The sequence below is a fragment of the Anas platyrhynchos genome, chromosome 5 (genome assembly GCF_047663525.1).
Source record: "Anas platyrhynchos isolate ZD024472 breed Pekin duck chromosome 5, IASCAAS_PekinDuck_T2T, whole genome shotgun sequence".
Taxonomy (NCBI): domain Eukaryota; kingdom Metazoa; phylum Chordata; class Aves; order Anseriformes; family Anatidae; genus Anas; species Anas platyrhynchos.
In genome coordinates this window covers 30,644,002-30,669,645 of record NC_092591.1, presented here as the reverse complement: position 1 = coordinate 30,669,645, position 25,644 = coordinate 30,644,002, and the positions used below count along the sequence as shown (strand labels likewise).

Sequence of the window (25,644 nt, the reverse complement as noted above, 5' to 3'; positions counted from 1 at the left end):
GGTGACCCCTGAGCCTCGTTTTCTCCAGGCCTCTTTCAGCGGCTCTCAGCTGCTCCTCATAAGACTTGTTCTCTAGACACTTCAACAGCTCTGCTGCCCTTCTCTGGACATGTTCCAGCACCTCCCTGTCCTTCTGGTAGTGAGGGGCACAAAACTGAACACAATTTTTGAGTTCCAGCCTCTCCAGGGCTGAGTAGAGAGGAACAATAATTCCTCTGGCCCTTCCCTTCCCTTCCCTTCCCTTCCCTTCCCTTCCCTTCCCTTCCCTTCCCTTCCCTTCCCTTCCCTTCCCTTCCCTTCCCTTCCCTTCCCTTCCCTTCCCTTCCCATAAATGCCAATTTGCTGCTGACCCTCCCACTATGGAGGTGCCACAGCACTGCCCGAGGCCGAGTTGTTACTGAGGATCTCCCGTCAGCTGGGAGGAGCACGAGTTTGTCACTGCCTGGATTTGATCCTCTACCATTTGCAATGAGTGGCCACACACCGCGGTTCTTCTTGCTACTGTGCAGCACTGAGCACATCCTTGCGAGTAGATGCAAAGCTAAGCGTGGCTACAATGACACTACGCTGCGCGCTGTTGTTTCTCCTGGTCCCCACGAGCCGTGCCCTTCCCTCGGCCTGTTCATGCGGCCTAAACGGCATGAAGTTTAACAAGAGCAAGTGTCGGTTCCTGCACCTGGGACAGGGCAACCCTGGCAGGACGTACAGACTGGGCAATGAGACGCTCGAGAGCAGCCCCACAGAGAGGGATCTGGGGGTTGTGTTTGACAGCAAGCTGAATATGAGCCAGCAGTGTGCCCTGGCAGCCAGGAGGGCCAATACCTTGGGGTGCATCAAGCACGGCATCGCCAGTCGGTCAAGGGAGGCGATGGTGCCGCTCTGCTCTGCGCTGGTGCGGCCTCACCTCGAGCACTGCGTGCAGTGCTGGGCACCACAGGACAAGAAGGACATGAAACTGCTGGAGAGTGTCCAGAGGAGGGCAACGAAATGGTGAAGGGCCGAGAGGGGAAGATGTATGAGGAGCGGCTGAGGGCACTGGGCCTGTTCAGCCTGGAGGAGAGGAGGCTGAGGGGGGACCTCATCGTGGTCTACAGCTTCCTCACGAGGGGGAGTGGAGGGGCAGGCGCTGACCTATTCTCCTTAATCACCAGTGATAGGACCCGCGGGAATGGTGTCAGGCTGAGGCAGGGGAGGTTTAGGCTGCACATCAGGAAGAGGTTCTTCACCGAGAGGGGGGTCAATCACTGGAACAGGCTCCCAAGGGAAGCAGTCACGGCACCAGGCCTGTCGGAGTTTAAGCAGTGCACGGACTGTGCGTTTACTCACATGGCCAAAAACTAGGGTAGACCTTGTAATACACAATAAATGTTTGTTCATTGTCTTGTTGCTAAACTAGTGTATCAACATCCTGCCTTCCCGTCTCACGCTGGGCCAACATGACCAAATAAAAAAAGAAGCTGAACTACAAGGCCCAGGAAGACTACGGCCTCCATCTTCACGACCACCAGAGGGACAGAGATGACCCCCTAGCAACAGTGCGCGCAGGCGCAGAATATACCAGGATGTGCTGCGTAATCCTGGAATTACCAAGATATAAAAAGGGACCCTGGCAGGGGTGAGATCCGTTCCGTTGGTGGAGCTGAGACTCCCCTGCCGCCCAGCGCAGTTTTGCATGCTGTTGGCTTACTCAATAAATTCCTTTCTATGGTTAATACAATGCTCTCTGAAAAATTAAGGGAACAACTTATAACAGACCTGTGTGGTGGCAGGAGTTGGAAGGGACGCATATGGATCATCGAGTCCAACTCGGGATATGCTATGATTCTATCATTCTACATTATCCTGGCAGGGAGAGCGTGCAGCTCTGGGGCCAAAGGAAGGTCCCGGGGCTGGGCCCTGGGCTCTTCCCCATCCTTCCTGCGTGCCCAGAGCCATGGGGACGTGCCTGCGGACCCAGCTCTGCCCCATGGCCCTGAGGGATGGACGATGGACCCAGGAGAGAGAGAGACACACACAATGGTGCAAAGAGCAAGGTTCCAAGCACTTGGGGGCTTTAATGGGAAGGAGTGCTGAGAAGGGAAAGGCCATGCTGAAAAACTTCACAAGCAGCCTGGCCTGACATTGGGCCATGGGTGCGGGTGGGCCGATGGAGCCGTTTCTGCAGCAGGCTGAGGGCTGGGCAGGGACGGGTGACTCCATGGGCAGGGCCAGCCCTCCCTGGGGCTGGAGCCCCCTCCTGCAGCCGTGTCCCCAGGGCCTCCTCACGGCGCTGTCCCCAGGGTGCCCATGTCAACGTCGTCATAGCCCATGTCCCCGCGGGGCTGCGCCGGGGCGTCCCCACCGTGGGGAGCGGGGGGCTCCTCCGGCACGGCCACAGCGTCGTCGTAGCCATCCGGGGGGCCGTGCCCGGGCTGGGCTGGGGGGGCTGCGCCAGGCAAGAAGGGGCCGGGGCTGAGGACGCAGCCGCAAGGGCCGTGTGCCCTCATCTCCCCAGCACCACTGCTCCGTCATAGCCCCTCTCCTCTGACCCTTTTGCCTTTGAGTCGCTGTTCATTGCCCCTTCCCCTACCTGGGGCGTCTCTAGGGCTGAGCTCCTCGTCATTGCCATCCCAGCTGTCATCCTGCAGCTTCATTCCCGAGCCCTCGGACAGGGAGCCTGCAGTGGAGAAGGGGCTGCTGAGTGCTTGGCCAGGGATGGGGACAGCCCCAGGCCCTGGGGACGACCGTGCTCACACCTGTGTGGCTGGGCACCTCCTGGTACTCGGGCATCAGGCTGTAATCCAGCTCCTCGTACACGGCCTCAGCGCCGACATCCGTTGCTTTCACTGGGTCTGTAAGGAAGTACACGCTGCAATGGCAGGACCACTGTTCCCCACAGCCCCATGGATACTCTGAAAGGGGCACCAGGGGAAGCCCCAAGGCTGTGCCCACCTCGGCGTTGCAGCTGTGTGCGGTGTGCCTGCACAGCCAGGGCTGCCAGGGCCAGGCCCAGCAACGTCCCCAGGAGCACGCACAGGACCGTGGGCACCGGCACGCTCCCCGACACTGCTGTCAGTGGGGCAACGCTGCTGCTGCTGCTGCTGGCACCTGCAGGGATGGCGAGGGGCAGCGTGAGGCTGGGATCCGCCTGGCAGCAGGGGCAGGGGGCAGGGGGCAGTGGGCACGGGCAGAGCCACCTGGGCAAGCACCCCCGTGCCGGCAGCTGCTACCTGCAGTGCTGGTGGCCCCGCTCGTGTCCTCGGTGTCCTCGTCACAGGCGATGTGTGCGACCCCCTCGGGGCCGCAGGACTGCAGGTGCCAGGGCGCCGAGGGGCAGCGCCAGAGCGAGAGGGCCCCCTCCTGGCATCGCACCCAGCCCAGCCAGGCGGGGATCGAGCCCTGTGCGGGGACGGCCGCCAGCCTCCCCCCGCTGCCACAGCCCAGCTGGCGGCACACAACGGCAGCTGTGGCGGGGCTGGTGTCGTTGGCGCACACGCGGCCCCACGTCCCCTCGCGCAGCACCTCCAGGCGCCCGCTGCAGCTGCTGCTGCCCCCCGCCAGACGCAGCAGCCCTGCAACAACAGGGGACGGGGGGTCGCGGCACCATTGGGACAGGTGGGGCACCCCACGGGCAGCGGGGCCTGCTCCCCACCCAGCTCAGGGATCACAGTGCTCACCTACCTGAGCACACGGCACCGGCACCGCCGCCCCGGCGACAGCCACGCTGTGCCGGGGCTGGGCAGGCCCAGAGAGCCGCCTCTGTCCCCGAGCAGCCCCCGGCACCCGGCCACAGCGTCCCCACGCCGGGCCCGAAGCGCTCCGAGCCGGGCGCCTCCAGGGCCCGCCCGCAGCCCAGCTGGCGGCACACGACGTCGGCATCTGGCAGGTCCCAGGCGTCCTGGCACACGGTGCCCCACGTGCCCTCGCTGTACACCTCCACCCTGCCGGAGCAGCGCCCGGGGCCGCCCGCCAGCCTCAGCCGCCGGCTGCCTGCACGGGAGGGCCAGCATGGGGCTGGGGGCACCCGCTGGGCACCCGCGGCCCTTCCCGGCGCACTCACCTGAGCAGGCGACGGCCGCCTCTGGGGGGCTGTGGCCGGGCGCTGCGGCAGGCCCCGAGGCGTTGCACTGCGCCAGGAGCTCCTCGCTGCCAGCACAGCGCAGCTCCTGCAGCTCCACGGGGCCCGAGCTGGCGGCCGGCACAGCGTAGACCTTCTCTGGCACACCGCAGCTCAGCTGCCGGCACGCCACCGAGGCAGCTCGGTCGTCCCCCGGCCCCGCAGCCACGCGGGCCCAGGCCCCGGGGCTCGTGGCCACCTCCAGCCGCCCGTCGCACCGGCTCTCCCCGTCCAGCAGCCGCAGGGGCTCAGCGGCGCCTGCAAGAGCCCGGCCGTGCCGTGGGGACGGGCGCTGCTCCCCGCCTGCCACAGGTCCCCGCGGCCCCTGCACCCACCTGAGCAGTTGACGGCGGCGGCATGGCCAGGGGGACAGGCGGGCTCCCCCAGCAGCGCCACGGGGCACTCGCCCGGGTGCCGCTCGCTCCCGCTGCAGCTCAGGGCATCGCGCCGCAGCGGCCCCGTGGCCGTGCCCGTCCCGAAATGGCCTCCTGGGGGCAGGGAGGCGGCGGGGCCGCAGCCCAGGTGGCGGCACAGGACGTGGGCGTCGCGCAGGTCCCAGGCGCTGGCACACAGCGCTCCCCATGTCCCCTGCGCCTCCACCTCCACCCGCCCAGCGCAGCCCGAGCCGCCATCCGCCAAACGGAAACCGGTGTAGGCTGCGGCGCAGAGAGGGCGCTGGGGGGATGGCAGGGCAGGGACCCCCGGGGCACCCCACGCTGCAAGGGGCTGCCCCGGCCCCCAAGACACCGGCCCCAGCACTTACGTGAGCAGACGATAGCAGCGGGGCCAGCACAGGCCTGGCCGTGGGTCGGCCGCCGGGCGCAGCTGGCCAGGAGTGGCTCGCTGCCGTTGCACTCAAAGGCGCCGTCCCAGAGCGGCCCCGTTGCTGCCCCAAAATGGCCGGCAGCGGGGACGGCCACTGCCGTGCCGCAGCCCAGCTCCCTGCACACCACCTGGGCGGCCTTGAGGTCCACGTGGCCGTGGCAGACGGTGGCCCAGGCCCGGCCCTGACGCACCTCCAGCCGCCCCGAGCAGGCGCCGTCCCCTCCGGCCAGACGGGAGAACCCTGCCGCGAGAGGAGGGCTCCTGGGGGGGATGCGCACGAGGGGGCTCCCTGCAGCACCGCATGTCCCCAGCACTCACCTTGGCACACCACAGCGCTGTCGTATTTTGTAGGGCTGGTATAGGGTCCCCAACCCCTAATATTGCAGTCCCAAAGGGCCTCCTCATTCCCGTCACAGTTGATAAAGGCCAAGCTGATGGGATCATCTGCTTGGCCAAATTGGGTGCCTTGGTAGGCAACAGTGGCTGAGCCGCAGCCCATCTGCTGGCACACCACCTCAGCGTCCTCTATGTCCCAGGTATCATCTGCCACCGTGCCCCAGCGTCCCCGCAGCTTCACCTCCACTCTCCCCTCACACGGTCCCCTGCCAGCCGCCAGCCGCAGCTCCAGCGCCTCTACACCGGGCACAGGACTCAGTCCTGTCCTCGGGGTCCCAGCACAGCATCCCCAGCACCACGACCCCACCTCACCTGTGCAGGTCACCCCCACGTCCCACTCATGGCCACAGAAATGTCGGCCCCAGCCAAAGTGGAAGCAGTCATATAAGTTTGCCTCAGAACCGTTGCAGAAGATTGGGTGCAGCCAGATGCGTCCCTTGCCCTGCCCAAACGGGGCGTACGGGGACGCCCGGGCCACCGCGCCGCAGCCCAGTTGCCGGCACACCACGCCGGCGCCCCGGTGGTCCCAGTCGAAGTCGTAGCTGCAGACGGAGCCCCACTCGCCCTCGTGCTTCACCTCCACGCGGCCGGCGCAGCGCCCGCCGCCATCCACCAGCCGCAGCTCCCCGCTGCCTGTTCATCCCCAGGGACCTTGCTGAGCACGGGGCCGCCTGCCCCACGGCTGCTCCCTGCCCCACCACTCACCCACAGCCAGCCCCTGCCCCACCGCTTGCCCCTGCCCCAAGGCCAGCCCCAGCACTCACCCCCACAGAGCTGCACGCAGAGGAGCAGCCCCAGTGCCCTGGCAGGCACCATCCTGCCCCCAGTGCCAGACGCAGCCCCGCGCCGGGGAGGGGGATATATAGGCAGCCCCCGCTGGCAGGAGCCAATGGGGGCGGCGGAGGCACCTTGTGAGCCGCTATCAGGAGGGTTATCTGCTGCCTGCCGGGGCCCAGCCTCCAATAACCTGCTCCGTGCCCAAATATGAGACTCGGCTCCGCTTCTGGCGTCACGCGCCCCCCCGCCTCCCCGCTGGGGCTCAGCACCCAAATGTCCCCGAGGGGAGGCAGCCAGCCTGGCTCCTGTGTCCCCCTGAGCTGGGGATGCTGGGGCCATCTCTGCAGGGCCGGGCTCTGCCAAGGGGCTGTGTCTCCCAGGCTGTTGTGAAAGCATTCAGCCGGGCTTCAGCCTGCAGGACCTTGCCGTGCCAGAAGCTGGGCATCCAGCCCCAAAAACCCTGGTGGGAAGGTCAGCCCCAGAAGCAGAGTGGGAAGCGGCCACCCCAGCCTGAGGACCAGGCCCTGGGGACGTCCTCGGGGTGCCAGAGCAGCGCTGCTCTCCCCGCGAGCTCCTCCGGCTTCTCGCTTTCTGCCCTGGGCAGCTCCAGCTCAAGCCCCGAGCAGGACGATAGGACAGGCTGTGGCGAGCAGGTGCAGGGCTGGGCCTGAGCAGCACTGTCAGGCCCTGCTCCACACAACATCGGCCCTTTTGTATCCTCTGGGTTTTTGTTTTGTTTTATGTCTGTTTGTTTATTTTCTCAGTTCTCTGCCCCATCCCATTTGGGCAGGGGAGGGGAGCCACTGAAGGGCTCTGTGGTACTCAGCTGCTGCTGGGTTAAACGACAGCAACCTGTGCCAACTCCAGCAGCTGTGCTGGAAATTACCAATCACAACCATCTTCTGAGAAAAGGAAGAAGCAAAACCCAGAAAGAAACAGCTCACTACTGCCTTTGTAACCACCAAGTATCTTGAGGTTTAGCAGGCTGCTGTCCAGTTCTGGAAGGACAAGGACAGGCGACTGCTGTTGCCTCTTTTGCTGGGACAGGTTTTGCTTTCAGAAGCTGCTCGCAGTGCACTAATGAGAAAGGCAGAGCTGTGAGGAGCATTTTCGAAGGCTGCTTTCCGTATTAGGGCATATGATCTGATAGGGAGGGTGCTTCCCCAGAGCAAAGTCAGTGCTTAAACTGATTAACTGCAGCTATTTGATGTTGCTTGTACCTGCTGTCGCTGGGGCAGGGACTCCTGTTTTCTCTTACTGACTCCTATGCAGAAGCCTGCAATGCTCCAGCAGCAGCAAAGCGACCACCCTAAAGGAGGGCCCTGGTGTCAGCCAGCTGCTCCCGGAGGAAGGCTGTCCAGAGGTTGGGTGGGAAGCTGCACTCATGAGCCCTGAGCACCAGCCCTGCAGCCCCCTGTCGTCCTGCTGGCCGTCCCCCAGCTGCTCTCTGGGCTCTGCGACAGGACACTGCAGGTGGTCGTCAGCCGACCGCACCGAGTACTTGATGCACTGGAGCCTGCCCCCACACAGGGGGGCATCCTGCCCCTGCACAAAGCTCCCTTCCCTCCGGGCAGCTTTCCAGCCACTCTGCCCCCAGCCTGCAGCCTTGTACGGGGTTGTTGTGCCCCACGTGCAGGACGCGGCACTTGGCCTTCTTGAACCTCGTCCAGCTGGCCTCGGCCCATCGCTCCAGCCTGTCCAGGTCCCTCTGCAGAGCCTTCCTGCCCCCAGGCACATCAACACTCCCGCCCACCTTGGTGTCCTTGCCCAGCTTGCTGAGGGTGCACACGATCCCCTTCACCCCAGGGTGGGTGTCGCTGGGGGTGCTGGGGCAGAGGAAGCATCCCTGGGATGCACCGTGCCCTTCCATTCCTCATCCTGTTCTCCTGGCAGGGAGAGCCTGCAGCTCTGGGGCCAATGGAAGGCCCTGGAGCTGGGCCCTGGGCTCTTCCCCATCCTTCCCATGAGCCCAGAGCCATGGGGACGTGCCTGCGGGCCCAGCTCTGCCCTGCAGCCCCACAGGATGGACAATGGACCCAGGAGAGAGAGAGACGGACCGGGGCCGGGGGCCAGTACGTCTCCTCAAGTGCATTCAGGAGACGTACTGAGAAGGACGAGCTTGTCAGAACATCTGAATTATAGTCGAGGCTTTGGAAAGCTACCAGAACAAACCTAGAGAAGAAAGGGAGAGTGAACAAGGGGGAAAACACATCCTCCCCTGACCCTGCCTCAGAAACTCTTAACAATGACACCTTTCACGCTTTTTCTTCAGGGAGCCCATCTACGAAGTGGTCGGGGAAGATGGCCAACAATAATTTCTTTCTCTCTAGTTATCTCCTTGAAACTGTAATTTCTACTAGTTTACAGGCTTTTGACTTTTGACGCTAGGTGATAATGGTCTCCACCAGGCACGGTGCACTCTCCAGGAAGTCGGTACACACCCAGACCGACTACCCGTTATAAAATGCAGCGGTTCAGGTCACCGGATGCAAGGAGTGTCTGAGCCTGCTGCTGCCATCAGCGGGAGGCAGAGACACTGCGTGCGTGAGGTGCGAGCAGGTGGATGACCTGATCCGCATGGTGGTGGAGCTCAAGGAGGAGGTGGCGAGGTTGGGGGATATCAGGGAGTGTGAGCGGGAGATAGACTGGTGGAGTAACTCCCTGCAGGGCCTCAAGGAGAGGTACCGGGGTGAGACACCCGAAATGGGGGTGGACCCCCTGCCCTGTTGCTGTCGGGCAGAGGGAGGGGATCTGGGAGTTGAGGAGGAATGGAAACAGGTCCCTGCTCGACATCGCAGGCGATGCCCTCCCCTTCTGACCCCACCTTTCCAGGTGCCCTTACACAACAGGTTTGAGGCCCTGGAGCTCGACAGACCAGTAGCTGAGGAAGAGGTAGCAAGTGTTCCCAGGAGGATGCCTAGGGCGAGGAGGTCGACTCCACGCCTCAGGACTGCCTCCATCAAGAAAGACAGGAGGGTTATTGTTGTGGGAGACTCTATTCTTAGGGGAACAGAGGGCCCTATTTGTCGGCCTGACCCTACCCGTAGGGCAGTCTGCTGCCTCCCTGGAGCCAGGGTCAGGGACACCAATGCACGGGGAGCAGGATGTGGCCCTCACTATCCACGAAGAACTGGTTGGTGACCTGCTACGGCACTTGGATGTGCACAAATCAATGGGGCCGGATGGGATCCACCCGAGGGTACTGAGAGAACTGGCAGAGGAGCTGGCCAAGCCCCTATCCATCATTTATCAGCAGTCCCGGCTATCAGGGGAGGTCCCAGTTGTCTGGCGGCTAGAAAATGTGACGCCCATCTACAAGAAGGGCCGGAGGGCAGACCCGGGAAACTACAGGCCTGTCAGTTTGACCTCAGTACCAGGGAAGCTCATGGAGCAGATCCTCTTTGGAGTCATCATGCGGCACTTGCAGGGCAAGCAGGCGATCAGGCCCAGTCAGCATGGGTTTATGGAAAGCAGGTCCTGCTTGACGAACCTGATCTCCTCCTATGACAAAGTGATGCGCTTGGTGGATGAGGGAAAGGCTGTGGATGTGGTCTACCTTGACTTCAACAAGGCTTTTGACACCATCTCCCACAGCATTCTCCTCAAGAAACTGGCTGCTCTTGGCTTGGACTGGCGCACACTTCGTTGGGTTAAAAACTGGCTGGATAGCCGGGCCCAAAGAGTCGTGGTTAATGGAGTCAAGTCCAGTTGGAGGCCAGTCACTAGTGGTGTCCCCCAGGGCTCAGTGCTGGTGCCGGTCCTGTTTAATATCTTTGTGTGGAATGTTTTAACAATTCCAATTCGTGTCCATAAATTCGTGTCCATAAAGAACAATTCTGTTTGAATCCTGCCTGCCTCTGGGCCCTGCACTGGCAATTTAGTTCTTGAACCACAGATGCAGTGTGTCCCAGTCTCCCCCTCATTCTAGTCAATTTATCACGTCTTCAGAAAACACTCCTTAAATTTATGAACCTGTTTGCTTTTGTTATTCTGGACTTCTATTTCTAACAGTTACAGCCTTTTTTCCTGTCTTCTTCGAGATTAACTTAACACTGCTATAGATGTGTCTGTGAATGGCTGGGGAAGAATGTTTTAATTACTCGTGAAGCGTCAAATAAGAAAGCTGTTTGTGTTTGATGTCTGGGAGTTTCAGAACAACTGATAACAACTAGTGACTGTTATGGGATACTATGAGGATCCTTGGTATCTGGCCAGGGGGGCCAAGAGATTAAGAGGAAGAAAAAAGAAGCTGAAGGACGGTTGGGAGACAAGAACTGCAGAAAGTGTTCCATAAACTTGGAATGGTGCCAAGTGAGTACAAAGGGGGAGAGGAAGACTACGAGCCTTCAGCATGAAAGACCCCTAGAGACCCCCAGAGGAGACTGATGCGCATGATCCAGTAGGAGGGACTGGACCCCGGAAGCTAATTATAATAATCTATTTTTTTAGAAGTAGTAATGAATATGTATTAGTCTAGGTGCATAAAAACCAACTGCTTGATGTAACTGGTGTGTGTCCTGGTGGAGCGGAGACTCCCGGTGCACCCAGCGCTGTTTGCTTACCTCTATTCCTTTATATTCTTCTAATAAATCCTATTTTTTTATTTAATCCTAATTTGAATCCTGAGCCATTTATAACATCTTCATCGATGATCTGGATGAGGGCATTGAGTGCACCCCCAGTATGTTCACAAATGACACCAAGTTAGGTGTGTGTGTCGATCTGAATGAGGGTAGGATGGCTCTGCAGGAGGATCTGGATAGGCTGCACCGATGGGCTGAGGTCAACTGCATGAAGTTCAACAAGGCCGAGTGCCGGGTCCTGCACCTGGGGCGCAATAACCCCAAGTAGAGCTACAGGCTGGGAGATGAGTGGTTGGAGAGCTGCCAGGCAGAGAAGGACCTGGGAGTCATGGTGGACAGTCGGCTGAGTATGAGCCAGCAGTGTGCTCAGGTGGCCAAGAAGGCCAACAGCATCCTGACTTGTATCAGAAACAGCGTGACCAGCAGGGCTAGGGAGGTGATCGTCCCCCTGTACTCAGCTCTGGTGAGGCCGCACCTCTAGTACTGTGTTCAGTTTTGGGCCCCTCGCTACAAGAAGGACATCGAGGTGCTTGAGCGGGTCCAAAGAAGGGCGACGAAGCTGGTGAGGGGCCTGGAGAACAAGTCCTACGAGGAGCGGCTGAGGGAGCTGGGCTTGTTCAGCCTGGAGAAGAGGAGGCTCAGGGGCAACCTTATTGCTCTCTACAGATACCTCAAAGGAGGCTGTAGTGAGGTGGGGGTTGGCCTGTTCTCCCACGTGCCTGGTGACAGGACGAGGGGGAATGGGCTTAAGTTGCGCCAGGGGAGTTTTAGGTTAGATGTTAGGAAGAACTTCTTTACCGAAAGGGTTGTTAGGCACTGGAACAGGCTGCCCAGGGAAGCGGTGGAGTCACCATCCCTGGAAGTCTTTAAAAGACGTTTAGATGTAGAGCTTCAGGATATGGTTTAGTGGGGACTGTTAGCGTTAGGTCAGAGGTTGGACTCGATGATCTTGAGGTCTCTTCCAACCTAGAAGTTCTGTGATTCTGTGACATGCGTATTGTGAAAACAGAATTTCTTTTACGTACAGCACATATTCACAATTGACACTTTGCCAAAGTAACGAGAACGCCACCAGCATCTACCCAAAACTGTTTCTTCTTCCCACAAAGCAAGACTTGAATTCACAGTAAGGCACCTTTTTCATACTGCCTGTTGTTCAATCTTAACAAATACTTGAAAACACTCTTCAAAGTCAGCCTTACCTGCATGCACTTGAGCTTCTGAGGTTGTTTGTTTTTAGTTATTATTATTTTATTATTTTTTTTTTTAGGGCTGGGAAGGAAGCTTAGAATCCATGTAAGTAACTTGACTGAAAACAGACCAGGTGAAGGAAGTCCTCAAACTCCCCAACACAAAGCAACTGTAAGACCCAGGAACACTTACCTGCCAGCTTCTGAACTTGAGTCACTGCCAAACTACTTCACAGGGAAGTAGCACCACCGGGGTTTTCCTGTCCTCAGAAGGCACCACCAACATAACTAGCTCATAGAGTCTCCAAAACTATTTCACAGAGATGGTAGAAAACATGAAGAAAAAGCAGCCTACTGGGGAACACTGAGAACATTTCACCAGGACAGAAGAAAAGCACCCTAAGTAACCTGAGCCTCAAACTCCCCTGGAGAGGCAATTCCACCCATAAGTCCTCATGCTTCCTATAGAGCAAAGGTCAAATGATCCCCACCTGGCAGATTTCACTTCACAAGGGTGGAGCCAAGAGACCTTGTGGAATAGGCTCCTCTACCTGGCTTCAATGTTTTAGGGTCAATTGCTCCTTATGGCTAATAGAAAGAACCTGACAAGGGGCTTAGTGGTTAGAGTTGACCTAATGAATTAACTACAAAAGGCGCGTAAGGGTCATATTTCTGCTACTCATTCTGTGAGGAAAATTAGTACAGAGCCTGTTAAAATAAGATAAATAAATATTAATAAAATAAATAAATAAATAAATGACCTAAAAGGCAAAATTGCCGTCATAGATTTTCATCTGTCTAGTCAAGACAGACAAAGAATATAGCAATCAGGAAGACTTTTCTTGACGCTAATGTTATTTAAATTTGCTTTCCTGAGACCTCTTCTTTATGCAGGACTGTTCAAAATCTAGCGCCATGACCTCTGACTGCAGTATTTACTTTGGCTGCACATAAACTATCACGTATAAATGCCAGGATCCGGATCCTCACTCCCTATTCAGGTCAAGGACCGGGCTGAAAGTTTTGGCTTTAATTTGGTTACATAACTACATTGTTGTTGTTGTGGTTTCCCCTGGCCAGCAGCTAAGCACCACACAGCCATTCACTCACTGTCCCCACTCCTTCTCTGGGAATGGGGAGAGAAATAGGAAAATGAAGCCTGTGGGTCGAGACAGAGACAGTTTATTAAGACAGGAAAACAAACAAGCAAACAAAAAAACAAAAACACAATAATAATAACAATACTACTACTACTACTAATGTGTACAGAATAAGTGATGCACAATGTAACTGCTCACCACCCGCTGACTGATGCCCAGCCTATCCCCGAGCAGACAGACCCCCCATCCCAGCTAGCCACCCCTATCTATTGTTTAGCATGATGTCGGAGGGTGTGGAATGCCCCTTTGGCCAGTTTGGGTCAGCTGTCCTGGGCCTGTCCCCTCCCAGCTCCTGCTGCACCCCCAGCCTGCCCGTTGGCAGGACAGAGTGAGAAGCTGAAACGTCCTTGGCTTAGTGTAAGCACTGCTCAGCAACAATTAAAACAGCAGCGTGTTCATCCTAATCCACAACATAGCACCCAACAGCTCCTAGGAGGAAAATTAACTCTATCGTAGCTGAAACCAGGACAGCTGTTTTCTGGCAGGTCACGCGGAGAAGATTGGCTGGCTTGGGGGAGCTTCTGTACTCATGACTTTTAGGCTGCAGCCAAAGTGTTCCTCTAGATCTGGAAGTCTGAAGATGGTTGAGTGGTTGGAAAGCTGCCAGGCAGAGAAGGACCTGGGAGTGATGGTGGACAGTCGGCTGAATATGAGCCAGCAGTGTGCTCCGGAGGTCAAGAAGGCCAACGGCATCCTGGCTTGCCTAACAAGCAGTGTGGCCAGCAGGGCTAGGGAAGTGATTGTCCCCCTGTACTCGGCTCAGGTGAGGCCGCACCTCGAGAACTGTGTTCAGTTTTGGGCCCCTCGCTAGAAGAAGGACATCGAGGTGCTTGAGCGGGTCCAGAGAAGGGCGACGAAGCTGGTGAGGGGCCTGGAGAACAAGTCCTACGAGGAGTGGCTGAGGGAGCTGGGCTTGTTCAGCCTAGAGAAAAGGAGGCTCAGGGGCGACCTTATTGCTCTCTACCTTAAAGGAGGGTGTAACGAGGTGGGGGTTGGTCTGCCCGTCCTCTTCCTCCTCTGAGCAAGGATTCGGTCGGGCTATGGAGTCTCTGGCTGAGCCGTGCGGGGACGCGTTTCCCTGGGGTTCGTGGGGCTCGGGAGGCTGCCAGGGCCACAGCAAGGCTCCATGGCAGTGGGGAGCACGGGATGGCACAGCCACGGGGCCCATGGGTTTCCTGCTGGGATACTGGGGCATCGCTGCTGCTAACTCTTGGAGCGCCAGTGACCGTGGCCTCGCTGTGTCTTGCAGTTGGTGGCATCTCTGCAGTTCCCTGCGGCCATGGACGGGTCGTCAGGCTGGGCCTGTGTGCTCTGTCATCACGGCCAGGATGATGTGGCCGACCTGCTGCCCTGCCTCCACCAGCTTTGCTTGGGCTGTGCGCTGTGGTGGGCCAAGAAGAAGCCGCATTGCTCCCTGTGCGGGGGCAGGCTCCAGTGCATCAAGTACTCGGTGCAGTCGGCTGACGACCACCTGCAGTGTCCTGTCGCAGAGCCCAGAGAGCAGCTGGGGCACAGCCAGCAGGACGACAGGGGGCTGCAGGGCTGGTGCTCAGGGCTCATGAGTGCAGCTTCCCACCCAACCTCTGGACAGCCTTCCTCCGGGAGCAGCTGGCTGACGCCAGGGCCCTCCTTTAGGGTGGTCGCTTTGCTGCTGCTGGAGCATTGCAGGCTTCTGCATAGGAGTCAGTAAGAGAAAACAGGAGTCCCTGCCCCAGCGACAGCAGGTACAAGCAACATCAAATAGCTGCAGTTAATCAGTTTAAGCACTGACTTTGCTCTGGGGAAGCACCCTGCCTATCAGATCATATGCCCTAATACGGAAAGTAGCCTTCGAAAATGCTCCTCACAGCTCTGCCTTTCTCATTAGTGCACTGCGAGCAGCTTCTGAAAGCAAAACCTGTCCCAGCAAAAGAGGCAACAGCAGTCGCCTGTCCTTGTCCCTTCTGGACCAGACAGCAGCCTGCTAAACCTCAAGATAGGTGGTGTTTACAAAGGCAGTAGTGAGCTGTTTCTTTCTGGGTTTTGCTGTGGGTTTTGCTGTGTCCCGGCCCTGCGGATGGTCAGTGCTGCGCTTCTGAGAGGCGCCTGCGCACCCGGCACACACTTCCTCCTGCCCCAGCACCGGGCTGCACACAGGGACACGGGCAGGGAGGGCTGGGCCCCTGCTGCTGGCCCCTTCTACAGCTGGGGGCTTCTGTGCTGGCCCTGTAGCAGTGAGACCCTCCAGCACCAAGCTACGTTCTGTGGGTACCCCTGTGCCTGCTGCGAGGGTCAGGCTGCCTTCTCCTCCTCCTCCCACTTTAGGGCTCCTTCTTTCTGCCCCCAGCTCCAGAGGCACAGGTGGCCTCTTTGGGGTCTTTCTGGGTGATGCCCAGGCCACAAGCTGTCCCTGGTGTCGGACAGGAACCTGTGCATGTGACACGTTCCCCTCATGGACGGTGCTGCAAATCGGTGCCCTGAGGCTGAAGCCTCAGCTCTGAGCCCGAAGCCTCAGCTCTGAGCCCATTGGCAGCATCCCCGCTGCTGCTCAAAGCCACGATGCTATCGCCAGCAGCGCAGGTGCCCCAGCAGCTGCGTGCAGTGAGAGCCGCTGTGTCCCTGAGAGGGGGAATCTGCCACCCCTGTGCCTGTACCACGAGCCTCTGCAGGGTCTTGAGATGTCCCTCCTGCACGTCTTGAGGCCAGCGCGGGGACCTGATTCTGCACGGTGACCCTTGGGCATGTTCCAGGTGGGTCAAGGCCCCCCCCAATACTGGCTGTGTACTGGGCTGCTGAGGGAGGCCATGTTCTGAGGGAGGACCCCAAGCTGGGGATAACTGTGTCCCCACGGGGACCTGCTCTCCTCGGGCACAGCCCCAACCCCAGCTCAGGGGGACACAGGAGTCAGGCTGGCTGCCTCCCCTCGGGGACATTTGGGTGCTGAGCCCCAGCAGGGAGGCGGGGGGGTGCGTGACGCCAGAAGCGGAGCCGAGTCTCATATTTGGGCACGGAGCAGGTTATTGGAGGCTGGGCCCCGGCAGGCAGCAGATAACCCTCCTGATAGCGGCTCACAAGGTGCCTGCGCCGCCCCCATTGGCTCCTGCCAGCGGGGGCTGCCTATATATCCCCCTCCCCGGTGCGGGGCTGCGTCTGGCACTGGGGGCAGGATGGTGCCTGCCAGGGCACTGGGGCTGCTCCTCTGCGTGCAGCTCTGTGGGGGTGAGTGCTTGGGCTGGCTGTGGGGCAGGGGCAAGCAGTGGGGCAGGAGATGGCCATGGGAAGCTGTGGGGAAAGGAGCAGCCGTGGGGCAGGCGTCCCCCAGGCTCAGCAAGGTCCCTGGGGTTGCCCACAGGCAGCGGGGAGCTGCGGCTGGTGGATGGCGGCGGGCGCTGCGCCGGCCGCGTGGAGGTGAAGCACGAGGGCGAGTGGGGCTCCGTCTGCAGCTACGACTTCGACTGGGACCACCGGGGCGCCGGCGTCGTGTGCCGGCAGCTGGGCTGTGGCGCGGTGGCCCGGGCGTCCCCGTACGCTCCGTTTGGGCAGGGCAAGGGACGCATCTGGCTGCACCCAATCTTCTGCCTTGGAACAGAAGCTACACTGGAGAACTGCCCTCATTTCGGCTGGGGCAACCACTTCTGTGGTCATGAGTGGGACGTGGGGGTGACCTGCACAGGTGAGTCGCAGTGCTGGTGCTGGGGATGCTGTGTTGGGATTCCCAAGTCCAGGACTGAGTCCTGTACCCGGTGCAGAGGAGCTGGAGCTGAGGCTGGCGGCTGGCAGGGGACCCTGCGAGGGGAGAGTAGAGGTGAAGCTGCGGGGTCAGTGGGGCACGGTGGCAGATGATGCCTGGGACATAGAGGATGCTGAGGTAGTGTGCCAGCAGATGGGCTGCGGTTCGGCTGTTGGCGCCTACCCCAGTTCCCGCTTTGGCCAAGCAGAAGGTTCTATCAGCTTGGGCTTTGTCGACTGCAATGGGACAGAGAAGGCCCTCTGGGACTGCAAGATTCAAGGCTGGGGACCATACCACGGCCCTCATGACTATGATACTGCTGTGGTGTGCCAAGGTGAGTGCTGGGGACATGCGGTGCTGCAGGGAGCCCCCTCGTGCGCATCCCCCCCAGGAGCCCTCCTCTCGCGGCAGGGTTCTCCCGTCTGGCCGGAGGGGACGGCGCCTGCTCGGGGCGGCTGGAGGTGCGTCAGGGCCGGGCCTGGGCCACCGTCTGCCACGGCCACGTGGACCTCAAGGCCGCCCAGGTGGTGTGCAGGGAGCTGGGCTGTGGCACGGCAGTGGCCGTCCCCGCTGCCGGCCATTTTGGGGCAGCAACGGGGCCGCTCTGGGACGGCGCCTTTGAGTGCAACGGCAGCGAGCCACTCCTGGCCAGCTGCGCCCGGCGGCCGACCCACGGCCAGGCCTGTGCTGGCCCCGCTGCTATCGTCTGCTCACGTAAGTGCTGGGGCCGGTGTCTTGGGGGCCGGGGCAGCCCCTTGCAGCGTGGGGTGCCCCGGGGGTCCCTGCCCTGCCATCCCCCCAGCGCCCTCTCTGCGCCGCAGCCTACACCGGTTTCCGTTTGGCGGATGGCGGCTCGGGCTGCGCCGGGCGGGTGGAGGTGGAGGCGCAGGGGACATGGGGAGCGCTGTGTGCCAGCGCCTGGGACCTGCGCGACGCCCACGTCCTGTGCCGCCACCTGGGCTGCGGCCCCGCCGCATCCCTGCCCCCAGGAGGCCATTTCGGGACGGGCACGGCCACGGGGCCGCTGCGGCGCGATGCCCTGAGCTGCAGCGGGAGCGAGCGGCACCCGGGCGAGTGCCCCGTGGCGCTGCTGGGGGAGCCCGCCTGCCCCCCTGGCCATGCCGCCACCGTCAACTGCTCAGGTGGGTGCAGGGGCCGCGGGGACCCGTGGCAGGCGGGGAGCAGCGCCCGTCCCCACGGCACGGCTGGGCTCTTGCAGGCGCCGCTGAGCCCCTGCGGCTGCTGGACGGGGAGAGCCGGTGCGACGGGCGGCTGGAGGTGGCCACGAGCCCCGGGGCCTGGGCCCGTGTGGCTGCGGGGCCGGGGGACGACCGAGCTGCCTCGGTGGCGTGCCGGCAGCTGGGCTGCGGTGTGCCAGAGAAGGTCTATGCTGTGACGGCCGCCAGCTCGGGCCCCGTGGAGCTGCAGGAGCTGCGCTGTGCTGGCAGCGAGGAGCTCCTGGCGCAGTGCAACGCCTCGGGGCCTGCCGCAGCGCCCGGCCACAGCCCCCCAGAGGCGGCCGTCGCCTGCTCAGGTGAGTGCGCCGGGAAGGGCCGCGGGTGCCCAGCGGGTGCCCCCAGCCCCATGCTGGCCCTCCCGTGCAGGCAGCCAGCGGCTGAGGCTGGCGGGCGGCCCCGGGCGCTGCGCTGGCAGGGTGGAGGTGTACAGCGAGGGCACGTGGGGCACCGTGTGCCAGGACGCCTGGGACCTGCCAGATGCCGACGTCGTGTGCCGCCAGCTGGGCTGCGGGCGGGCCCTGGAGGCGCCCGGCTCGGAGCGCTTCGGGCCCGGCGTGGGGACGCTGTGGCCGGGTGCCGGGGGCTGCTCGGGGACGGAGGCGGCTCTCTGGGCCTGCCCAGCCCCGGCACGGCGTGGCTGCCGCCGGGGCGGCGGTGCCGGTGCCGTGTGCTCAGGTAGGTGAGCACTGTGATCCCTGAGCTGGGTGGGGAGCAGGCCCCACTGCCCGTGGGGTGCGCGCTGCCCCACCTGTCCCAATGGTGCCTCGACCCCCCGTCCCCTGTTGTTGCAGGGCTGCTGCGTCTGGCGGGGGGCAGCAGCAGCTGCAGCGGGCACCTGGAGGTGCTGCGCGAGGGGACGTGGGGCCGCGTGTGCGCCAACGACACCAGCCCCGCCACAGCTGCCGTTGTCTGCCGCCAGCTGGGCTGTGGCAGCGGGGGGAGGCTGGCGGCCGTCCCCGCACAGGGCTCGGTCCCCGCCTGGCTGGGCTGGGTGCGATGCCAGGAGGGGGCCCCCTCGCTCTGGCGCTGCCCCTCGGCGCCCTGGCACCTGCAGTCCTGCGGCCCCGAGGGGGTCGCCCACATCGCCTGTGACGAGGACACCGAGGACACGAGCGGGGCCACCAGCACTGCAGGTAGCAGCTGCCGGCACGGGGGTTCTTGCCCAGGTGGTTCTGCCCCCTGCCTCCTGCCCCTGCCCCTACTGCCGTGCGGATCCCGGCCTCACGCTGCCCCTCGCCATCCCTGCAGGTGCCAGCAGCAGCAGCAGCGTTGCCCCACTGACAGCAGTGTCGGGGAGCGTGCCGGTGCCCACGGTCCTGTGCGTGCTCCTGGGGACGTTGCTGGGCCTGGCCCTGGCAGCCCTGGCTGTGCAGGCACACCGCGCACGGCTGCAACGCCGAGGTGGGCACTGCCTTGGGGGTTCCCCTGGTGCCCCTTTCGGAGTCTCCATGGGGCTGTGAGGAACAGTGGGTCATGCTGTTGCAGCGTGTACTTCCTTACAGACCCCGTGAAAGCCACGGATATCGGTGCTGAGGCTGTGTACGAGGAGCTGGATTACAGCCTGATGCCCGAGTACCAGGAGGTGCCCAGCCACACAGGTGGGAGCACAGTCGTCCCCAGGGCCTGGGGCTGTCCCCATCCCTGGCCCAACACTCAGCAGTCCCTTCTCCACTGCAGGCTCCCTGTCCGAGGGCTCGGGAATGAAGATGCAGGACAACAACTGGGATGGCAATGACAAGGAGGAGAGCAACCCCAGAGAGGCCCCAGGTAGGGGAAGGGGCAATCAGTAGGAACTGCAAAGCACAGGGGACCCAAGGAGAGGGGCTATGACGGAGCAGTGGTGCTGGGGAGATGAGGGCACACAGCCCTTGAGGCTGCGTCCTCAGCCCCGGCCCCTCCTTGCCTGACGCAGCCCCCCCAGCCCAGCCTGGGCACGGCCCCCCGGATGGCTACGACGATGCTGCAGCCGTGCTGGAGGAGCCCCCCGCTCCCCATGGTGGGGACGCCCCGGCGCAGCCCCGCGGGGACACGGGCTATGACGACGTTGATGTGGGCACCCTGGGGACAGCGCCGTGAGGAGGCCCTGGGGACACGGCTGCTAGAAGGGTCTCCGGCCCCAGGGAGGGCTGGCCCTGCCCATGGGGTCACCCGTCCCTGCCCAGCCCTCAGCACGCTGCAGAAACGGCTCCATTGGCCCGCCCGCACCCGTGGCCCAATGTCACGCCAGGCTCCTTATGAAGTTTTTCAGCATGGCCTTTCCCTTCACAGCACTCCTTCCCATTAAATCCCCCAAGTGCTTGGAACCTTGCTCTTTGCACCATTGTGTGTGTCTCTCTCTCTCCTGGGTCCATCGTCCATCCCTCAGGGCCATGGCGTAGAGCTGGGCCTACAGGCACATCCCCATGGCTCTGGGCAGGCAGGAAGGATGGGGAAGAGCCCAGGGCCCAGCCCCAGGACCTTCCTTTGGCCGCAGAGCTGCACACTCTCCCTGTCAGGAGAACAGGATAAGGGAAGGGCACGGCGCGTCCCATGGATTCCTCCTCTGCCCCAGTATTCCCAGCACCACCTGTCCTGGTGTGAGGGGATATTGTGCACCGTCATCAAGCTGGCCGAGTACACCAAGGTGGGCAGGAGTGTTGATGTGCCTGGGGGCAGGAAGGCTCTGCAGAGGGACCTGGAGCAATGGGCCGAGGCCAACTGGACGAGGTTCAAGAAGGCCAAGTGCCGCGTCCTGCACATGGGGCACAACAACCCTGTGCAAGGCTGCAGGCTGGGGGCAGAGTGGCTGGAAAGCTGCCCGGAGGGAAGGGAGCTGGGGGGATTGGTTGGCAGGAGGCTGAACAGGAGCCAGCGGTGTGCTCAGGTGGCCAAGAGGGCCAACAGCATCCGGGCTAGTGTCAGAAGTGGTGTGACCAGCAGGGCGAGGGAAGTGATGGTCCCCCTGTACTTAGTCCTGGTGAGGCCACACCTTGAATACTGTGTTATGCTCTCGGGCCCCCACTACAAGAAGGACATGGAACTATTGGAACTATTAGAACAGAATGTAGTCATTAGTGCACTGTGAGTAGTTTCTGAAAGCAAAACCTGTCCCAGCAAAAGAGGCAACAGCAGTCGCCTGCCCTTGTCCTTCCTGGACCAGAGAGCAGCCTGCTAAACCTCAAGATACTTGGTGCTTACAAGGGCAGTAGTGAGCTGTTTCTTTCTGGGTTTTGCTTCTTCCTTTTCTCAGATGATGGTTGTGATTGGTAATTTCCAGCACAGCTGCTTGACTTGGCACAGGTTGCTGTCGTTTAACCCAGCAGCAGCTGAGTACCACAGAGCCCTTCAGTGGCTCCCCTCCCCTGCCCAAGTGGGATGGGGCAGAGAACTGAGGAAAAATAAACAATAGGTTAAAGTCATGGGTTACTGTCATGAGACACTTAAATAGGACACAAAGTGAAGGGAAAATAATGATGATGATAGCAGTAAATAAATAAGTATACAGATTTGAAACAGGTGGTGCACAGAGCAATTGCTCACTGTGCTCTGACTGAAGCCCAGCCTGTCCCCAGGCAGCAGTGTCCCCCCAGCCAACCCTCTCCCTTTTTATTGTTTAGCATGATGTCATGTAGGATGCAGTGTCCCTCTGGCCAGTTTGGCTCACCCAATGTGTTTAGAAAAGAGCCGGACCCCCACTCCCTACAACTTCCCTTAAGGTATTTCAAGAGCATGATAAGGTGACCCCTGAGCCTCGTTTTCTCCAGGCCTCTTTCAGTGGCTCTCAGCTGCTCCTCATAACAGTTGTTCTCTAGACACTTCAACAGCTCTGCTGCCCTTCTCTGGACATGTTCCAGCACCTCCCTGTCCTTCTGGTAGTGAGGGGCACAAAACTGAACACAATTTTGGAGTTCCAGCCTCTCCAGGGCTGAGTAGAGAGGAACAATCACTCCGCTGGCCCTTCCCTTCCCTTCCCTTCCCTTCCCTTCCCTTCCCTTCCCTTCCCTTCCCTTCCCTTCCCTTCCCTTCCCTTCCCTTCCCTTCCCTTCCCTTCCCTTCCCTTCCCTTCCCTTCCCTTCCCTTCCCTTCCCTTCCCTTCCCTTCCCTTCCCTTCCCTTCCCTCCCCATAAAAGCCAATTTGCTGCTGACCCTCACACTATGGAGGTGCCACAGCACTGCCCGAGGCCGAGTTGTTTCTGAGGATCTCCCGTCAGCTGGGAGGAGCACGAGTTTGTCACTGCCTGGATTTGATCCTCTACCATTTGCAATGAGTGGCCACACACCGCGGTTCTTCTTGCTACTGTGCAGCACTGAGCACATTCTTGCGAGTAGATGCAAAGCTAAGCGTGGCTACAATGACACTACGCTGTGCGCCGTTGTTTCTGCTGGTCAGAGACAATACTTGTTTGGTTGGTTATCATTCTAAATTATATTCCTGTGGTATGAATGAGATGTGCTGGAGGCCTCTGTGTGCGAGTGTGCTGTGTGAGTGAGACGCAGCGTTGCTGCAAAGCGAGTGCAGAGTTCCGATCCCTGGGTCCGTACTCTCTGCAAGGGAGTGGGCAGAGACTGGGGTGATGAGCCCCTGAAGGAATGCAACATAAATGAATGTGACTGTCCAGCTGGGTTTGACTTTGTAGAAAAGAGAAACTGTGGAATTGATGAATGTCAAAACCCTGGTATCTGTAGTCAAATCTGTATCAATCTGAAAGGTGGCTACAAATGTGAACGTAGCCGTGGCTATCAGATGAATCCTGCTACAGGAACTGGGAAAGGGCCATACCAGTACAAAAACACAAATAACACCTGTGATTACAATGATGCTGCTAAGCAGGGTTTAGGAGTTTATAGCATGGAGACAAGGGGTAACAACTACAGTGTTTGGAACAATTGTACAGCTTTGGCCTTGCCTCCTGATGTGCTTCTGATTTGTGGGGATGGGGCCTGGCATGGTATCCCTGCAAATGCTATCAGATGTCCATGTTACTTAGATAAACTCATGGTATTTGCTCCTAGCTTGTTACAGTTGCATGAGATCACCAGACATAAATGGGCATTGCTTGCACCGGATAGCAATGATAATGTTGAATTGTGTGGGGTTGCAGCTAGAGCAGCATTGGCAATTTTAGTGCTTGGAGTGGCATCTGCGGCTGCACGTAACAACTTAGAAAAATTGGTATGCTGGGCCAAGAAGCAAGCCTATGCCATGACAGAGATACTTGAGGAGATGTTACCAGATCAAAATAGTCTGCAACATGCGCTCTTACAGGATCAAGCTGCTATTGACTTTTTGCTTTTGGCTCAAGGGCATGGGTGTGAGGGACTGTACCTTGTTTTACTGACTACTGAAACAGCTGTGAGAACTGCAGAAAGGGACCCATGCATCCAGAATAAAAGGACCAGTAACTACTGAAACTTGGAGGGTTGAGTCCACTCCTGGGAAACTGAAACTCATGCTAAGGAAGAACTAATATTCTGGCAACGAGGCTCTGCATGAATTAAGGATGCCAAATAAAGGGGACAAGCCTGAAGGGAGGAAAGGGAGAAGGCAAGACCAGGGCAGGACCCTCCACTGCGGTGTGTATGGTCTACCGAGGGAAGCAACCCCTATGGGTATTGACTGCCGAGTGAGAGGGCCTCGACTGGACTTCTCCCCCACTAAGGTCAGGTTGTCCTGAGAAAATAACATAAAACCCTTTTTTTTTACCTATATAAAATTGTGATTCGTTTTCCAGGAGCTGGATCACCCTGACAGGCCGAACGGTAACACAAGCCTGAATCAACCCTGAAGGTGTTTGCCTATTATGATCCAGATACGTGGGCAGAAGACAGATCGTGGGACTATAGGACCCCAGTATATATACTTAATAGAATAATTAGGTTATTAGCTGTAATAGAAATAGTTATAAAGATGAGAACTGCTTTGTATCAAAATTGCCTAGCTTTGGATTATTTACTAGCACAAGAAGGAGAAGTCTGTGGAAAATTTAGCTTTAGTAATTGCTGTTTAAAGATTGATAAAAAGAGTAGTAGCTAATACTATTCCTAGTAGCTAATAGAATGTTATGTTCTGGTTTAGGATGAGAAGAATGTTAATAATATGCTGATGTTTTAATTGTTTTTAATTGTTACAGAGCAGTGCTTACATCAAGCCAAGGACCAAGCCAAATTCAGCTTCTCACTGTCCTGCTAGCAGGCAGGCTGGGAGGAGGGCCGGACTGCTCGGGGTTAGGTTGGGCATCGGACAGCAGGTGGTGAGCAATTGCATTGTGCATCACTTGTTTCGTACACATTATTACTAGTAGTACTATTATAATCATTATTGTTATTATTATTATTGTTATTATCTACTTGTTTTTATCTCAACTCACAGGCTTCACTTTCCCATTTCTCTCTCCCATCCCAGAGAAGGAGAGGGGGGAGGTGAGCGAGCAAACACAAACCTGGAAGGATATGGAATGGGATTTATTTTTATGGCTGCCTGGTGGACCATGGGTTAAAAGAGTGTTATTTTTATTGTGATGTGGTGTAAAGATGTTATTGTTTATACCTTGTATGATACCTTGTCTTACATTATTAGTACACCAGGTGATAAATAGTACATTGGTAATAACTTCATTAAAAAAAAAAAGGAATATGTCAATTATGATGCTTAAGAATTGGACCCTTCAAGAACAAACTGATGAAATCCAATTATTATTAACAGAAGAGACACGAATTGGGGATATTAAAAAGAAGATAAGGGATTGTGAGGAATGTTTTAACAATTCCAATTCGTGTCCATAAATTCGTGTCCATAAATTCGTGTCCATAAAGAACAATTCTGTTTGAATCCTGTCTGCCTCTGGGCCCTGCACTGGCAATTTAGTTCTTGAACCACAGATGCAGTGTGTCCCAGTCTCCCCCTCATTCTAGTCAATTTATCAAGTCTTCAGAAAACACTCCTTAAATTTATGAACCTGTTTGCTTTTGTTATTCCTGACTTCTAGTTCTAACAGTTACAGCCTTTTTTCCTGTCTTCCTCGAGATTAACTTAACACTGCTATAGATGTGTCTGTAAATAGCTGGGAAAGAATGTTTTAATTGCTTGTGAGTCGTCAACCTGTTTGGGAGTTTCAGAACAACTGATAATAACTGGTGACTGCTGGTGACTGTTATGAGATCCTTGGTATCTGGCCAGGGGGGGCCAAGAGATTAAGAGGAAGAAAAAAGAAGCTGAAGGACGGTTGGGAGACAAGACCTGCGGAGAGTGTACAGAGAGTGTTCCATAAACTTGGAATAGTGCCGAGTAAGTACAAAGGGTGAGAGGAAGACTACGAGCCTTCAGCATGAAAGACCCCTAGAGACCCCCAGAGGAGACTGATGCGCATGCTCCAGTAGGAGGAACTGGACCCCGGAAGCTAATTATAATAATCTACTTTTTTAGAAGTAGTAATGAATATGTATTAGTCTAGGTGCATAAAAATCAGCTGCTTGATGTAACTGGTGTGCGTCCTGGTGGAGCAGAGACTCCCGGTGCACCCAGCGCTGTTTGCTTACCTCTATTCCTTTATATTCTTTTAATAAATCCTATTTTTTTATTTAATCCTAATTTGAATCCTGAGCCATTTATAACAGACAGCAAGCTGAATATGAGCCAGCAGTGTGCCCTGGCAGCCAGGAGGGCCAATACCTTGGGGTGCATCAAGCACGGC

General features: G+C 58.5%; 2 protein-coding genes across 2 annotated transcripts; one reads left to right on the top strand and one right to left on the bottom strand.

The window, feature by feature from the left end:
- Positions 1 to 1,863: 1,863 nt before the first annotated feature.
- On the bottom strand, positions 1,864 to 6,419 carry LOC113843751 (antigen WC1.1-like). Its single transcript, XM_038179666.2, has 11 exons — positions 6,082 to 6,419; positions 5,240 to 5,950; positions 4,860 to 5,162; positions 4,432 to 4,752; positions 4,040 to 4,354; positions 3,661 to 3,969; positions 3,210 to 3,551; positions 2,932 to 3,087; positions 2,736 to 2,831; positions 2,570 to 2,656; positions 1,864 to 2,425 (listed from the first exon to the last, which is right to left on the bottom strand). Exons 1-11 carry the CDS (start codon positions 6,131 to 6,133, stop codon positions 2,262 to 2,264), a joined length of 2,856 nt encoding a protein of 951 aa, XP_038035594.2. The 5' UTR covers positions 6,134 to 6,419; the 3' UTR covers positions 1,864 to 2,261.
- Positions 6,420 to 15,870: 9,451 nt separating this feature from the next.
- LOC119717078 (antigen WC1.1-like) lies at positions 15,871 to 20,268 on the top strand. The gene is made up of 12 exons (XM_038179681.2): positions 15,871 to 16,225; positions 16,359 to 16,679; positions 16,756 to 17,070; positions 17,148 to 17,450; positions 17,558 to 17,878; positions 17,956 to 18,270; positions 18,341 to 18,649; positions 18,766 to 19,107; positions 19,223 to 19,375; positions 19,477 to 19,572; positions 19,652 to 19,741; positions 19,887 to 20,268. The coding sequence occupies exons 1-12, from the start codon at positions 16,174 to 16,176 to the stop codon at positions 20,048 to 20,050; spliced, it is 2,781 nt and encodes a 926-aa protein (XP_038035609.1). The 5' UTR covers positions 15,871 to 16,173; the 3' UTR covers positions 20,051 to 20,268.
- The last annotated feature ends 5,376 nt before the right edge of the window (positions 20,269 to 25,644 follow it).

Excerpts from the sequence above, each read along its gene's own strand:
- LOC119717078 (XM_038179681.2), top strand. The coding sequence starts at position 16,174 with ATGGTGCCTGCCAGGGCACTGGGGCTGCTCCTCTGCGTGCAGCTCTGT. Across the intron at positions 16,680-16,755 it reads CGTGGGGGTGACCTGCACAG|AGGAGCTGGAGCTGAGGCTG; the intron begins GTGAGTCGCAGT and ends TACCCGGTGCAG. Across the intron at positions 19,742-19,886 it reads CAACCCCAGAGAGGCCCCAG|CCCCCCCAGCCCAGCCTGGG; the intron begins GTAGGGGAAGGG and ends TGCCTGACGCAG.
- LOC113843751 (XM_038179666.2), bottom strand. The coding sequence starts at position 6,133 with ATGGTGCCTGCCAGGGCACTGGGGCTGCTCCTCTGCGTGCAGCTCTGT. Across the intron at positions 5,951-6,081 it reads CTGCGTGCAGCTCTGTGGGG|GCAGCGGGGAGCTGCGGCTG; the intron begins GTGAGTGCTGGG and ends GGGGATGAACAG. Across the intron at positions 2,426-2,569 it reads CAGCCCTAGAGACGCCCCAG|CCCCCCCAGCCCAGCCCGGG; the intron begins GTAGGGGAAGGG and ends TGCCTGGCGCAG.